Source organism: Mus pahari, chromosome 8, assembly GCF_900095145.1.
Source record: "Mus pahari chromosome 8, PAHARI_EIJ_v1.1, whole genome shotgun sequence".
In the NCBI taxonomy this organism is placed as follows: Eukaryota; Metazoa; Chordata; class Mammalia; order Rodentia; family Muridae; genus Mus; species Mus pahari.
Window position 1 is genome coordinate 36,102,563 of NC_034597.1, and position 17,075 is coordinate 36,119,637.

The following is a 17,075-nucleotide window of genomic DNA, read 5'->3' on the forward strand; positions in this document are numbered from 1 at the left end:
AAAAAAAAAAAAAAAAACAAGAAAATGAGCACGTCTTGTACTTACAAGAGAACATGAGCAATGATGGCGTTCACATCAAACAAGATGTCCGTGGGGAATTCTCTGAGAAGTATGCTGCCTCTGCAAAGAGTTTTAAGAACACGTTATACAAGTATCTACTTACACTCCAAGTCGCTTGGCAGTCTAATACCTTTAAGTTCTTTATGATAAAGCCTGTTTGTTATCTGTGAACCCTGTATACCTACCAGAGTGCTAGTACATAATATATTCAATATATACTGTGTACGCACTCAAATTAGTGCGTTCATTCTGAAAAATTTAGAACTGGGAAACAAACTCAAAGAGAGCTCCCAATAACATCTTCCTGTCACAGAGATTTCCAAACTGGCTTGGGAAGGAAACAAACAGATGAGAGAAAAGTTTCCTGAGGATTTCCTAGGGCATCTCCAGGGTGTGAGACTGTATGAAACTCCTCTGAAGATGACAGACTCAAGGGGAGAAGAATCAATACTAAGACACTAGCAAATCCTTCGGAGGAAAAGGATTCCCAATATGGAGCTGGCAGAGCCACTCAGAACACTGTCTGCTCTGCACTGCTTACCAGACAGTCTGAGTAGGAATTCACATAAGAGTCTCAGGGATTACTCAAGTCCCCAGATTTTGGAAAGAAGGAAATTAAAATGGCAAGTCTACTCCTTGGAGTTTCTACTAAACTTCCCAAGACCCCACTAAAGGCCACATCATTCTGACCCAGTGATTTCTTAAATACTTTTAAGTAGTCTAAAACAATCACCCTGCATTAGTAACAACCACACTCCAAAGAGAATTTACCTGAATAAATACGCTTTCATCAAACCCGCTTCTTCCCCACAGTACCTTGACGCTTCTTCTCCGACACAAGTAACCTTTAAAAGATTATATTTAAGGTTCAAACTATGCATCATGTGGTCAAACAAGGATAATTAAACACCACTACCTGTCTCCAGATAAAAATTCTGTATCTCATTTTTTTCTGACTTATGCTGTCACTGCTCACTCACACACCTGAGGAAAACACAGAAAGGAACGGTTCTCTACAACTCGTGATGTTTCATTTTCTGCAAGTTTATATTTAACTAATTTTTACTTAAGAATCAAGTGGTAAGGAAGTAAAACAGGAAGGAAAAGCTTAAGGCGAGATAAACAACCATGAGAGAAAACCAAAAAGCAGAGGCTGAGAGTGGAGCTCAGGGGCAGAGTGAGGACTTAGCAGAAAGAGTGAATATAAACTGGGTCCATGACAGCAATTCAGTGTGGGCACAGTATGGCAACTCACATCATGTGGCAGCTCTACTGGTTTCCTAACGCTAGTCCATCAACTCCTTTACTGTTATTAACAGAACCTTGCTTTGACAAAAAGAAGTGTTCCATTAAAAAATGTCTTTATCCTCTACCGCAGGTCAGGATGGCCACAGGGTACACTTGGCATTGGCTGATGTCCCTGTGTGGGAATTCACTGACAGTTCTCAAAAGGAGACAGCTCCTCTCTCAATAAGAACACTAGAGTACCAGTAGCAATCACAAGCACAGGCACTGTGCTAGACCAAGTGTGCACTGTTAGAGCAGCCAGACCACTCACAGCCCGGACTTATGTGGAGTAATGCCTGAGACCAGTCATGAAAATAAGACAGAGGACAGGGCACAAAATCAGGAGGCAGCAATGTAAGTACAGGCCAAGGACTTGGACCTGGAGGAACGCCACAAAGACTTAAGATTAAAAGGCTGATCAAGAATGAAGAGTGTGTACACACATCACCACACAGATGAAAGCCGTAAGGAAAGCACTCGTTTCCAGCTAGGGAGATGAAGGGCCACCATCACAACTAACCAAATCAAAGGCTGGAGAGGCAGGTATTTTGTTCTGAATTTGATTAAGGGTTGTGTTTGCTTTGACGAAGTAGGGCTTTATTGTTGTAGTGTTTAATTTATTTATACAGAAATTGAGGAAACAGAATGAAAGCTGAGGAACATTTGTTTAAATATATATATAAAGGGAACTGAGAGGAAAGATATAAGGAACAGAAAATTAGAATTAACTCAGCTAGAACCAAAAGAACTTTAGGTTTTTATTTTGAAGTGCAAACTATAGGAACGCTTGATGTTAAAAGAGATCCATGCACATAGTCTGAAGATATGGCATTGTGTTAATCACTGGGGATACAGTAAAGTCCCAAATAAGAAACTTTATTTTGAATTTATATTTTAAAAGTATAAACATTAGATAATTAATACATAAAGTTAAGTAGAATGCATTACAAACAGTAAAGGGACAGAATACAGCAGAGCATTTGAGACAGATAATCAAGGGAGGCTTCTCTGAGAAGGTGACATTGGTACTGAGAACTGAAGGGAGACATATAAGTATTTAAATATGTGCCTAGGGTAAAAATATGTGCGAGGGTCCCCTGTGGTAATGGCAGACATCGCAGACTCAAGGAACAGGAAAATGAACTGAATGCTTTAGGAACATAAACAAGGTAGAAGTCAGAGAGGGAGTCACAGACAAGGCAGTCTCTGTGACACTCGGGGTTTTAATTTACTGTGACTGCAATAGGAAGTCTGCAATCATGCACGGAGAAAGGGGGCTGCAGTGGGGTAAGAGGGACAGAACAAGCCTTTCTGGGACAGCCCTGGGTCCCCTCAGTGACAGGATGACTAGGACAGGAAGAGTGGGAGGAGAGTAGTTGAACCTGAAAAGTTTTAAAGTTAGAACCCAGGGGCCCATGGATTCCTTATGAGAGAAAGAAAAGCCAGGGATGAGTTTCTTTGTTTTCTTTTGTTTTATAACCAATTTTGATACAGTCATGAAACTTTGTTTTGGTTATCATTTGTATATTACTTTTTCCTCCATTTACCTTAAAAATATGTAAAGTCTTTATTTTAATATTTTAGTCTTTATTTTATGTTTAAGTTGCATAAAGTTGGACTAGGTTGCTTTCTCCAGATTGAGAAAATTTATCTTAACTGAAATATTTAGTCCACTTATATTTTCTCTCCACCCATCGTGGAGGAGCTTCTAGCAACTAATGGTGGCCGAGGGAGAGGCAGTCTTTTCCTTCTGTGGTGGAACCACCAGTAAGATGCTTCACTGAATAACTGACTTATCACCATTCAAACAACCCTAATTAAAGTCAGTTGTCTCACATGCTCACAAAGCCATCTAGATTTTGGTATTTTCTTCATCTACCTGTGTCTGTCAGTATTAATTTTTAGGACATTCTCAAATGCTACTCTTCCCCAACACTGCATCACTTTCAATTTCAACACTTTAGCAACAAACCTTCATTTCTTCAGCATGGGACTGAAGTTGTGCATACCTACACTGATGACACTCTTAGTAACTAAGATGATCTGTGAATGGGATATAAACCCACATTTACTTATAGCCTTTCCAAAGAGACAGGGTCATCTGAAGAACTGAATATAGGAAGCTCATTTCACTTGTAAATATTTACTTCTTACACAGCAAGGATCAAGCTAAACTTTTAGTGTGGCCCTGTGATTTTTTCCTTGGGATTTCTAAGTCTTCTCAACCATAACATCAAAATGTCAGTTAATAACAGTGACTGCCTAAGCGTAGAGCCTAATATTCTCCTCATTACTAGATACACAAGTCTAGGTTATTCTCTACCTGTTACTAAACAGCACAATCATGGTCTTCAGTATCATATATAACTACTTCATTTTTAAAGTTTATTTTTATGTCCATGAACGTCTCTCTCTGTGTGTGTGTGTGTGTGTGTGTGTGTGTGTGTGTGTGTGTGTGTGTTTTACCACATGTGTGCCTGGTGATGGTGGAGGCCAGAAGAGGGAATCAGAGTCCCTGCAACTGGAGTTACAGATGGTTGTGAGCTGTCATGCAGGAATTGGGAACTAAATTCAGTCCTCTGCAAGAGCAGCTGGAGCTCCTAGCCACTGAGTATCTATCTCTAACCTGTCATTTCTAAACTTTAGATGCATGCTGGTGTAACACTCTAGAACAGACTCGGCTGTTATAAGTCAAGCCGTATTACATACACAACACTTAAAAAATGAAGTTTGTAGTCTGACTGGGATTTTGTAAGGTACACAGACTGTTCTACATTCCTGCCTAGGAAGTCTCCCTACAGACAAGAAGCAAATCATATCTGGGAGGAGGGTGGCAGCTGAGCTGAGGATTAATAAATATATGCAAAAAGCCAGTGGGCACTAATCTGAAAGAATTACAACTTTCAATAGGTGACTTCTCATGTTAAGATAAATGAAAGTCTTAGATGTTACCTAACCTGACACATGTGGAAATTGTCCATTGAAATCCATAGCAAATTTGAACGTTTTTTTGGAAAAAGAATTTTATCTTCAAATTGACTTAATTTATTCTAAAAAAAATTCCCAAATTATAATATAAACAATTGTAAACACAGAAAAAGACAAAGCCAAAAAAAATTTAATCATCTTCATTTTGTTCCTTCCACTTACATGAATAGAAAGTTAATGACCAGCTGAATTGTGGCTGCTGTGAAACAGCTATAGAACAAAAGAAAGAAAACCCCAGCTTTGGCTCAAGTATACCCTGGTAGAATAAGTTATAAAAGGCAGTTAAATTCCTAGAGCTGAGGGACCTGAGTGGCTTCTCTTCTCCCCATGCACCATTATATAATCACTGAAGCTCTTCATGTGCTTCTACCTAAACTTAGGTAAGAAAGCAAGGAAAATAAACTCATTTTTTTCCAGTTTGGAAAAAGTTGTGAATGTGTTTTTATATATGCAGTCTTAGGTCAGAGGGTTGTAAGTGTCTGTCACTAATATTTGATTAACATAAATATCTGTCTACCTTTGCAACTGAAATCCCATAGTCCTGGAGAGGTTTGATGGCTTCTTTTAGTTCTTCAAGAAACACAGAGTTACTTAGAGAACCTAAAACAAGAAATGCTGAATGAATATTATTGAATTTGATCTTTTAAAAGATGAATATTTAAAATTAAAGGTAAAATCTAAACATACAAAAGAATATTTTTCACTAAATATTTGTATATCTAGCCTTCAAAACAAACACACCAAACACATATTTTTCTATTGTTTCTTTAATCTTATTTCTGTTATCACAGAATAGTTTAATTTTGGAAGTTAACTTTAAAATTTATTTAAAGCATATATTAAAAAAGTAACCAATTTGAATTGGCACACCAGCACAGATAGGCCACCATAAGGGAGATTGTGTGTATCAGGCAGGCCAGTACAGGAACCAGATCCACACCAAATTTTGGCAAGTGATCAGCAATGAGCTGCTGGAGGCTACCTTGGTGACTCAGTGCTATAGCTGGAGAAGACTGGAGTCTACTACAATGACTCATGCTCTCAGAAGTGTATGCCCAGGGATGCCCTAGGGGATATGGAGTCCAGCATCATAGAAAATGTGATGTCTGAGTCTTTGGGGCTGCTCTTCTGGCCTGACAACTTCATCTTCACTGGGAACAACTGGGCCAAGGGCCACTCAGAGGAGTGTGAGCATTGTAACTGCCTGAAGAGCCTCTAACTCACACACTCACTGGATAGCACAAGGGCTCAGGTATAGGTGCACTGGTCATCAGCAAAATCTGAGAGGAGTATCCAGACTGCATCATGAATACCTTTGGAATCATGTGGTCACCTAAAGTCTCAGACACCGTGGTGGAGCCCTACAACAACACACCACTGGTCTACTTGATGGTGGAGAGTACCGATGAGACCTGGTGCATCAACAACACGGCCCTCTACCACATCGCTTCTGCAGGCTCAAGCTAAGCACACCTACCTACTGGGACCTCAACCACCCAGTATCTGCCACCAGGACCAGTGTCACCACATCTCTGCATGTCCATGTCCCCACCCCAGTCACCTCAACACCAACTTATGCAAGCTGGCCATGAACACGGTGCACTTCCCAAGCCTGCACTTCTTCAAGCCCACTTCAACCCCCTCATACTCAAGGCAGCCAGCAGGACTGTATCCTGACAGTACACACACAACAAATATTCAAAGCCAAGCACATGATGTCAGCCTGTGACCCAGGCCACAGCTGCTACCTGACCTTTGCCACCATCTTCAGGAGCCCCAATGTCCATTAAGGAGGTGGGCGAGCCGATGCTGGCCATCCAGAACAATTTAGATACCATATCCACAACATACTTATACACATATACAAAACTTTCAAATTGACTTTAAAATACCAAATCACAAATAAGATTAAACAGTGCCTGGAGATGTGAACTCATTTTGGTAATTCCAATACAAATGTACTGTTACTGACATGAAGGCTTAGATGAAACCATCACAATTATGTTCAATAGTCATTTTAATTACCTCAGTATAATTAATGACACAGCCAAAGCAAGATATAGAATAGTAAGCTAAATCATGGCTAAAACTACATATCTAACTTTTATAAAATTGCTCAAACAGCTATATGCTAAAGAATAAGTATACTCCAGAAATGACTGCATGAAATTCAAATGGTTTGTCAGTAACCCTGAAGTAGTGTTTTCTATGAATAAGTAATGTGTAAACCCATTTAATCCTCACACTAAGTTAATAAGACAATCACTACTGTATCATAGCAGATGAGGGAAGAAACTGGGGAAAGCTAAGGTGCCTGCATCATGCAAGCAGGCAAATCATAGCAACAGCATTATGGCACATATAGTTATAACCGACAGGAAGTTCCCACTGAGTGTACTGACTACAGCAAAATAAGTATCTCAAGAGTCATGTAAGAATTTTAAGAGATACTTACCAACTTGGCAAAAATAAGCTAATGAGGCTTTTCCTGGCTGCAGTGTGCTGAAATATTGCTGAGGACTCCATTCTGGGAGAGAGTCTTCAGTTGACTTGTAAAAACTGCACATCAAAACCAATGCAACACCAGCTCTAAAGACACTGAAGCCAGAAGACATCATGAGCTGTGCCTGGAGATGCGCGCCAGGAGACTTGTCTGTTTTCTTCACTGCCGTGTTCTACTGCCTGGAGCGATCCCTGACACAGAGCAGCAGATCAACAAGTTCTGTTAGATTAAATTTGTTAAGTTTAAAGCTACCAAATGAACAGTTAAATCACTACATGACTTGATTTTACTAGAACTTTATTTCCTTCTAGTGAGAAAGAAATTCTGAGGGGGAATCGTATATGAGAACACTGAATTGATAATACTTTTATTTCATTTTATATTTTCAGTGTTGGGGACTGTTTAAGAAAGTTTAAGGAAGTTTAGGAATAGTACTGTATCACTAAGCTAACTACGTTTGCAGGCCTTGGAGAGGGCTGGGTGTACATCCATGCTATTGTTGTTGTTGATTCTGTATTGTTTGGTGGGTTCTGTATTCTGAAGGCCCAGCTCCCCTCAAACTTATAACACCCGTTTGTTGCATTTTGAAAGCTTGGATTACAGTCATTTAATAACATACTTAATTTTTGATATCGGCAAAAGAAGTCAAAGATATCTACAAAATGCTTAAGTTTCACATCTTTACTAAAATTCTTGAACATTCTAAAATTGATTTAAAATATTATCCAATCCTTTACTATTTCCTGTGTTAAAGAATGAATTCAAAGCCATGTACAAGCTAGGCAAGCACTCTACCACTGATCTTTAGGCCAGCCATCTTCTTACTTTAAGTCAAGATATCAATCAGCTATCCAAGCTGGCCTTGAATTTATGATCTTCGTGGCCCCAGAATGCTGAATAGCTTAGAGTACAGGCCTATTACCACCAAGCCTGGCTCAACTCATTTTTAAAATTGGACATTTTGTTTGATCCATTTGCAGCTAATGTACAACAAATACTCCAGCAACTGCTGAACACCATTTGGTTGGGAACAAGACATGCAAAGTCTGCTATAGGATTACTACCTTTTTAATCTCCTGCAAGAGATCTACTCACATTATGCAATAACATTCGTTCTGAACAAAAGCCTACTTTAATGCTTAGGACATACTATTTCACACTGCAATCTTAACTGCTGGTCCAGTCCTACCTTCTAAATCTGGTCTGATCTAGCCATCCATTCTCCCGTCACCTTCTTCCTTGGTGTGCTTAGCACATTCCTTTTTGGCCTGTTCTCAGTTCTGTCTGCTATTTTGCAGTTTTCGATTTTTTTTTTAAACATCTCTGAGAGTTTTTCTATACTATCAAAGTTTAAATGAAAATAGCTTAGGCAAGCAATTTACCAGAGACATACATTTCAACCCCCTAGGGAAATTAAGGTAACATAAAAAATACCATATTTATAAAAAGCATAACTACACTCACAGATAGAGGTGAGAAATTTCATATTTTAATCTGCAGTAGGACACAATATATAGATAGATATAAATATATTCCTAAGAGTAAGGGCAGAGTTTTTCAACAAAGAATAAGAAGACAACTTTCTAAAGAAAGCATAAAGCACTGGCTATAGGTGCCACTCATCCAAGATGATCACTGACACATTTCTCCCTGGAGAGCAAGTGTTCTTGAACAAAAAAAAAAGAAAAGAAAAGAAAAGAAAAGAAAAGAAAAGAAAAGAAAAGAATGAAACTAATGATTTATGGATTATTTAATACTTCTGAAATTCATTAGACCAAGCAACTATCTCGGAACAAATTTGCCTTCAGTTTTTAATCCTGAGTTTTGTTAAAAAGCTGAAAGTAAAATAAGAAATGGCAGCTGTAAAAGGTATATAAAATGTAATCTAGGGCTGGTGAGATGGCTCAGTAGGTAAGAGCACCCGACTGCTCTTCAGAAGGTCCAGAGTTCAAATCCCAGCAACCACATGGTGGCTCACAACCATCCGTAACAAGATCTGACGCCCACTTCTGGAGTGTCTGAAGACAGCTACAGTGTACTTAAAAATATAATAAATAAATCTTTTTTAAAAAAAGGTATATAAAATGTAATCTCAATGATACCTCATTAAGAGGTATCCTTAAAATTAAAATTGATTATAAATTCTAACCATTGTAAGCAACCTATTGCAGGGCTGCTTTATTAGTGAAAATGTTTTAAAATAGGTCACTCACTGTTTTCTTTGTATTCTGGAGGAAATTGTATGTATTTCTGTGGCTAAGGGAAAAACTACAGAGCATTCATTACTGTATGAAATAACAATAACCTAATTAAACACCAAAATATTAGGTTAAATCACAACTGAAAGACCAACCATCAATTATTTTCTTGTCTTGAGGCTACAATTCAATTACTTTAGACTAAGTTGGACATTAGAGTTGGCACACTGTTCCTCTCCCCACAGTGTGCTCTGCAGCTCCAAAGGTTTGACTTCAGCGATCTTCTATGTGACTGGACAAGTGAGACTACACCTGTGAAAGTGTGGTTACCTATCAGGGACCAGGGGCAGGAACGCATGGTAATCCCACAATCATTCCACCTTTGATAATATTAGACTAGTTAAAAAACACTTAGGAGCATAGAGAATGTGGAGTCTGGTTGAACTAAAACTGTAATAACCAAAGCTGAATAGATGAGGAGACACAAAGGGAAAAAGTGAAAGGTGAGGCACTGACAGAGGCTAAATATATTTCACAACACCAAGAGCCAAAGTTATTGAAATCAGTTAAGTCTATGCCAAAACACATGAATACAAATTGAGAGCAGTTATCTCCGAAGAAAAAAACTGAGGCAAGAGTAAGCGTCAAGGCAACTTCTGAAGCCCACAACGCCACTCCTTTCCCCTCGCGCTTTCAGAAGTGGTCTCACTGTGTGGCCTAGCTTGGCTTCATGGTGATTCTCCTGCCTCAGACTCCAGAAGGCTGAGATTACAGCTACGAGCTGCAATCACACCTGGCTAGCATCACTTCTTTAAAGAAATCATCACATTTTTATTGGAAAGGTTATTATTTACATTCTTTGTTCTTCAACGTTTACAATCTTTCACCTTTGATTTGCATATAAGTAAGTCTGCCACATCTTCCACTATTATTCAGATCTACCCCATCCAGCTACAAAAGAATAGACAAACCCATACATGGAAAATAAAATGTACTGCTCAGAGGCCTGCCTTCTTTCTAAAGGACAGAGAATGTGGGTGGGAGAGAATATCATCATGCACAGAGTAAAGACAAAGATACAGAAAATACTAACAGAAAATGACTTTTCCCTCCAGTAACTAGAAAGGGTACAAAAGCAGTGCTCCATGCTTCAAAATTCTACACACCTACACAAATTGATGAGAACCATGGGAGAAATGTGGCCTGGCTCCCTGGGTGTGGCTGATCCTTGGTTCAGTACTTTTCATGGGTGTAAGGCAGGTTTCACTGAGCTTCCTCATTCCACCTCTGCTCAAGTTGTTTATGATACCTTGTGACTTCAATGTGGGGCAAGCGAGCGCGGGGGTGGGGGTGAGGGGTGGGGTTGGGGGTATCAGTCAATAGTTTCAACAGCCAGCATGTGGCAGGCACTTTATTTCCAGAAATGTTTAATTTGGTAAGTACTGTGTCTGCAGGAACACAGCACAAAGATCCCTTAGCTTTTATGTAATGAGCTCAAGGAAGACGTGTAAAACTGTAAGTCATCAAGATTTGAGGACTTACTTCTGAAGTGTAAACTAGTGTATGTCCACTGGTACACAACACAAGATAGGAATGAGCCTTAACAAAAACTCTAAAGTGGGGTTGGAAAGATGGCTCAGCAGTTAAGAGCACTGACTTCTCCAAAGGTCCTGAGTTTAATCCCCAGCAACCACATGGCGGCTCACAACCATCTGTAATGGGGATCCAATTCCCTCTTCTGGTGTGTCTGAAGACAGCAGCAGTGTACTCACATACGCGAAATAAATAAATAAATCTTTAAAAAAATTGTTTTAACAAAAACTATGAAGTACTAGCTAAGAGGTCAAATAGACCTCAAAACTGGTCTGAGCACCACAAGAAAAGGGTTATCTGACATTGATAATCAATAAATGAGCCACCTCAAGTTGATAAAACTGTTGCTACAGCAATTTGGAGATGAGACACACCTAATGAGTCTACCGTGAGTGTGTACCAAAGTTCTTACAGTTAACAAGCTTATTTTAAGCACTAAGAGGCTTGAAAACAGATTCATATTATATAGTAGCTGCTGTTGGTTGTATTTAACAAGGTATGCAAACATAGATTCTGGGAAGCACCAGCAAAGACAGGCAATATGCAAACATAAAATGTAACTTACACCCCAACTATTCCTTGTTCAAAGCAGCATGCTAACCAAACCTCAGCCTTGAAACAAAAGCCCATACACTCCAAAACCAGTTTGAGATGCTGCTAAGATAATGATAAAACTGGCAGGACCTGTCATAGGGCAAGGTCAAAGACCATGGAGAGCCATGCTCTAGGGCACGCAGAACAAGACCTGCTGGCTGCTGATCTGTACCGAATAACTGCTGTGTACTCAAGTTCTCTGAAGAAACTGCATCTGTATAAAGACCCTGCAGCGAGCTTTACCTGTGCTGAGTAAACCATCATGAAAGACAGAACACTGTAAACAAGAACCAAAAATCACCCTGCACTTCCCCTTCCCCTTTCAGTCAACGCTGACCATCCACATTTGTATCTGGCTGAACATCTGTAATACAGCCTCCACCAACCATATGGCTAATGAGAAAAAGACAGTGTCTAAATGCTGGAGATTCTCCTGCCCCACTATAGTCTACCTGTGAATAAACACAGACTTATGGCTTTCTTTTCATTTTATCATCATTGTACATGTGTGTGCATGATTACACTTGTGGATGGTACTACTGTCTGGTGCCTGGCAAACTACTGGCCCAGAATGAGTACAAAACAGATCTTAAGCCCCTCTGTAACATGTACTTGGTGGTGGAGGACTGAGAAACAGCCTTCTTAAGCAGAGCATAAGCAAGGAGTATTTAGGAAAGGCTGGATGCTCCAGTAAATATGCTGTCTACAGAAGCACTGACTCTGAGGTTAGATGCTCACTCTGAGAACACAGGATCCCTCTTCATCTTGCATTACTTTGACTGATTTGCTACCAAATACCAAAAAAAAAAAAAAAAAAAAAAAAAAAAGGAACAAACTTCATGTAGTGGCCAACATACAATCGTTCCTCACTTATTTAAAGCAGAAATACACCTCTTACTTTGTACCTCTCAATCTCAGATGAGAATAGCACCACTTGCTCCAACACACAAGACTAACACACAAGCAGAATCTCACACAAACTCTTCCATTCTGGACAATCACCAAATTGTTACTGCTCCGCGCTCCCATCACCCCACCCCCACCCACCCCTGCGCCCAAGAGATCTCTCTAAATTGCAAGTTTCAAAGAATCACCTTCCCCTTGCAGAAGGCCTCAACATTCATCTGTTCCCAGTACCACCATCCTTCAGGACCTCTGCCCAAGAGATGAAAGGGGTTGATTACTCACAGTTTCCGCTTGCGCTCTGCTTCATTCGCTTCCCTCGCCCCGTGTTTCCTCCTACTCACGAAAAAGGGGGAAAAAATTAAATCAAAACCAGCGTCGTTTGGTGCCCCCAGAAACAGGTGAGCTGAATCAGAAGCCGGAGCTCCGCCAGGCTGGAGGAACCTGGCAGGAGGAACGCTGCCGAGTGCTGACTTGCATGCAATCCTGCAAGCAAAGTCTGAGGCCCGCACTGCTACCCACCTGCCTGAGATCCTCGTGCAGAGAAGATGAAAGGTGTCTGAGGCCAGCACGTCCCGCCATCTGAGTAGAGACGGTGACAGAAGGCGGGGCAGGGGCTGGTCCCTAAGGCGGCTCGCAAAGCGACTACGCCTACCTGAGAAGCTCACCGCCCACAGCCGCCACCGCCTCCCCAAAATCAGTCTCTTGGGCGAAAAAAACAACCCCCGAGGCTCCGCCTGCTCCTCGTGCTCCTTACGTAAGAGATCCTCCAACCAATGGAAGGTCAGGGGGCGGAGCGAGAACAGCCCCAGGTGACAGAATCTGGAGTCCTCCCGCCGGCGCGAGGAAGTCTTGCAGTTGCTGGGCCAATCAGCAGCGTGGGTGGGAAGAGGGGCGGGGGGAAAAAGAGGAGAAAGCAAGAGACCAATCAGATCAAAGACTTCTGGAGTGACAGGTTCTGAGGCCCGTGGTATTCCGAGTGAGGCGCCCAGAGGGCGCGCCCGCCCGGGCCAATCGCCGGCAGCTCACAGTGCGGAGCGAGCGCCTCAAAAGCTCGGGTTTCTCAGCTGATTGTCTCCAGCCGAGAGTTGTTTTCCGCGGCTGAGGAGCCGAGCGGCGGCCGGAGGAGACGAGCCCCCGGGGGGAGGGGGAGGCGGGCCCGAGGGCAGCGGCGGCCACCGCGCGGGGCTGCGACTCCTGTCACGGCGCTGCCCGGGACCGCAGGCTGGGGCGGGCGGGAGGTCCGGGGGGCTCGGGCCGCTTCCTTCCCGCGCTCCCTCCCCGCTGCTCGCGTCCCCTCATGAGGGTGTCAGTGCCCGGGCCGGCGGCCGCCGCGGTCCCCACGGCCGGCCGCGAACCCTCGACGCCCGGCGGGGGCGCCGTCGCGGCCTCGGGCGCCGCGGTTCCCGGTTCGGTGCAGCTGGCGCTGAGCGTGCTGCACGCGCTGCTCTACGCGGCGCTCTTCGCCTTTGCCTACCTGCAGCTGTGGCGGCTGCTCCTGTACCGCGAGCGGCGGCTCAGTTACCAGAGCCTCTGCCTCTTCCTGTGTCTCGCGTGGGCAGCGCTCAGGACCACGCTCTTCTCGGCCGCCTTCTCCCTCAGCGGCTCTCTGCCCCTGCTGCGGCCACCCTCTCGCCTGCACTTCTTCCCGCACTGGCTGCTCTACTGCTTCCCCTCCTGCCTACAGTTCTCCACGCTCTGTCTCCTCAACCTCTACCTGGCAGAGGTAAGGCGGGAGGACCCGGCGAGCGGGGGAGCGGGGCCGCCGGGATCCACTCCTGCCGAGACGGAAGGGGATCCGGGCAGGGGGAGGTGGCCGGAGGGCAGTCTGGGGACACTGAGACACTCCTGTCTTTCCCTCTCCCTCAACTTAAGCCGCTGATGGACTCGGTGCCAGAGGGGGTTGCAGAAGTGTGAGAGAGAGAGAGAGAGTATGCATGCCCCGACAACTTAAAGCAGTGGGACACCCTTTGTTCAATGTCCCAGACCTCCACGTAAGGCGTTGGTGGCGACCACAGAGAAGCATCCTAAGAAGTAGCGGCTCCGGTAGCTCTGTCGGGGCTCGACCGGGTTGAGGGAGGTTGGATGCTGAAGTAGAGGCAGCTCTGCTGAAGCTGGACCGCTGCCAGCCATTACGTCACCAGGCAGAGCTGTTCCTCCGCTATTGTTGCTGCGTTTCTTTTATTAGAAGCTTATATTCCCCCCTGCATCTCCTTAACTGTGGCTCGATACACCTTACACAAATTCTGATCGATCGCTTCCCCGACGGGGTGAACGATCAATAACCAATGCTGCGGGACAGTCAAAGGACCTCCATAAAGCCCTTAGTGTTTGTCCCAGTTGCTGCTTGCTTTGGCGATTTAGGCGGTCTCTACATCACAGCCCTTTGGGCGAGAGCTAATTAGGAGAGAAGATACAAAACCTATGCCTGTTGCAGAAACAAACCACGGAACTGTGGTTTTGGTTTTGGTTTTGGTTTTTGATTTTGTTTTTCCAGCAACTTGCTTAATAGCTGGAGTCTAATCACACCCCCTTTCTCTTTTACGGGAATTGCTGGTTGGATTGCATTGTTCTGCAGCACATTTGACCCATTTCAGACAGGTTGGGGGATATAAGGTTGTCAATCATGTCTATCAGTAGTATTTATGCCTTATTATTTTCAGGTTCCGCCCCCCCAAGTCTTCTTTTCCCTCAAAATAAGAGCTTAGGAGAGGAGAAAAAAAGGTGACATCATACACTTAATACTGACTAATATAGAACGGTATTGGTCTATGCAGCTAATCCTCTCAAAGGCTTTTGGAGGTGATGAGAATTAACACAGTTCCAAGGAAAAGTAACCCAAAAAAAAGGCACTTTGAATCAGATTAAGTGTTTATATTTCCTACATAAACCAACTCTTTTTTCCCTTAATAAAAGGAAAAATAGGAAGCATTTTTAAAATCACAATTGTAATTTCAGCTATACAGTTGTTATATATACAAGCTATACCCAATAAAAACAATTATTAAGTAATAAAACCAAACTTTATTTTTATTCTCTAGCAACATAATACCACGAAAACCTCATAATACCACAAAAATTCAAGCTCTTAAGCAAAAGTGTAAAGCATATGCAATTGTAAAGCAAACATGCTACAATGGTATCATATTTAGGGATCATCCAGTTGCTTAAGCCTTTTAACACTTATTTAGATAAACTGATACTGAGTTCTTGACACTTCTGATAGTACATTAGTAATTTCTCATCATTGAAGACTTACTTTAGCCTCAGATACAGTTAATCTACCTGAAAATGATTAAAAGTCAGTTTGCTAGGAGCATCAGATACTATGGGTGTTGTCACCCCCCCCCATATGTCTTGATTTAAGAAATTATATATGCAATTCATTGGACCTTGCTAACCCCACCCTTTCACTTGAGATGTAACACATAGCCAGAAAGTGTACACAGTCTTAAACATGCAGCAAGGTAAGTTTTATGTATGTATACATCAAGTTACCAACAGCCTGAGTAAGATCTTGGATGCCTTAAGGGTTCACTTGTATCTTCTACCAGAGAGCACCTCTCACTCAAAGGGAAATAAAGTGGCCAAACTATAATAGGAAAAATATCAGCTATATTTAAGCACAAAATTCTAAAAACTATTTCTAGAACAAAAAAAAATAAAGATTATCTACATAAATTTTTCACATATTTTATCACTAGTATTCCAAGTAAGAAAACATTAAAGTTTGAAAGTCTTATTAAATGAATCACTTGTTTGTATGATACACTTTTTTGGAAAAAACTCTTACCCTAGAAAATATAATTTTCAAAATACTGTATTAAAGCTCTTTTTGTTTGATTGGTTGTTTCTTAGTATCTTCTGGAAAGGGCTTATGGGTTGTTTGCCTTTTATAATACTAAAAAATTTAGGAAATAATACTTGAATAAATATTGTCCTTTTTTGAAAACCTGCTTTATAATAGACATTTGAATCAGAATTTATTTCCCAGTTCATAGATATCTATACTTAAAAGAGTATTTGAAGTCAAGTGTGGTATGTACCTATAATCTCAGCACTTGGGAGGGAGAGGCTGGAAGAATACCATGATTTTGAGGGCAGCCTAAACTACGTAGTTCTAAGACAATATGGCCTATATAACAACTGAACTTAAAAGGTGAGTATGTGAGCACATATTTGTAATCCTTGCACCTAGATGACAGAAGCAGGAGGATCTCTAGTTACACATTGTAGTACTTTGCCAAAAAAAAAGTGAGAAAAGAGTGAATCTGTTTTTCTTGTATTGTTTGCGGCAGACTGTCTATATACTTCAGGCTGGCCTTGAACTTTCCATCCTCCTGCTTCAGCCTTCCAAATGCAAGGAAATAGAGATGTATACCACCATGCCCAGCTCTGGATGACAATTTTTAAGTAACAGTTCCAAGTAACTGGAAATATATTTTCCATTGATCATTCTGAATTAGTAAAGTTTTTCTCAGTGAGGAGTTGTTTCTTCAGTTTTTGTTTTCCATTGATCATTCTGAATTAGTAAAGTTTTTCTCTGCGAGGAGTTGTTTCTTTATTTCAGTTTTTGTTTTGTTTTCAGATGGGCTTGCTAGTTAGCTCAGACTGGCCTGGAATGTGCTGTGTAGCCCAGGATACTATCAAACTTAAAACTCACATGCCTCAACATCCCAAGTGATGGAGTTGTGGGCATTGCTGCCATAGCCAGCTTTTGGATTCTTCATACTATAGCAAAGTTGTAGAGAGAATTTGTTGACCAAAACAAAACAATTATTTTTGTCCCAAAGTATTGACTTTACTGTCTCAAATACCAATTCCATTTTACTTTTAATTTAAAACATTTGTTGTGTCCATGTCTAATGAATTAAAAACTTTCAAACTTTTCATTATAAAGAACCATGGATCAGGCCAGAAGATATGCCCCATCAGTTAAGAGCACTTGC

General features: G+C 41.8%; 2 protein-coding genes and 1 pseudogene across 4 annotated transcripts in view; 2 read left to right on the forward strand and 1 right to left on the reverse strand.

Annotated features, from left to right (window-relative positions):
- Txndc16 (thioredoxin domain containing 16) overlaps positions 1-12,965 on the reverse strand; it is an 81,142-nt gene extending 68,177 nt beyond the window's left edge. Inside the window, exons 1-7 of one of the 3 annotated variants that reach the window (XM_029541808.1) lie at positions 12,884-12,965; positions 12,649-12,708; positions 12,412-12,462; positions 6,791-7,029; positions 4,853-4,935; positions 832-905; positions 46-120 (exon numbers count right to left, since the gene is read on the reverse strand). In XM_029541808.1, the coding sequence (XP_029397668.1) occupies positions 46-120; positions 832-905; positions 4,853-4,935; positions 6,791-6,953 (395 nt within the window). In that variant the 5' untranslated portion in view covers positions 6,954-7,029; positions 12,412-12,462; positions 12,649-12,708; positions 12,884-12,965. Of the gene's footprint in view, positions 1-45; positions 121-831; positions 906-4,852; positions 4,936-6,790; positions 7,030-12,411; positions 12,463-12,648; positions 12,850-12,883 lie in introns of those variants that run through there. The other 2 variants (XM_021203440.2, XM_021203438.2) reach the window with 2 other exon arrangements.
- Positions 5,241-6,216, forward strand: LOC110325678 (annotated as a pseudogene).
- Positions 12,966-13,153: 188 nt separating the features above from the next.
- Positions 13,154-17,075, forward strand: part of Gpr137c (G protein-coupled receptor 137C) — a 52,568-nt gene continuing 48,646 nt past the window's right edge. The window contains exon 1 of the mRNA XM_021203512.2: positions 13,154-13,852. Within this exon, the coding sequence (XP_021059171.1) occupies positions 13,427-13,852 (426 nt within the window). The 5' untranslated portion in view covers positions 13,154-13,426. The remainder of the gene's footprint in view (positions 13,853-17,075) is intronic.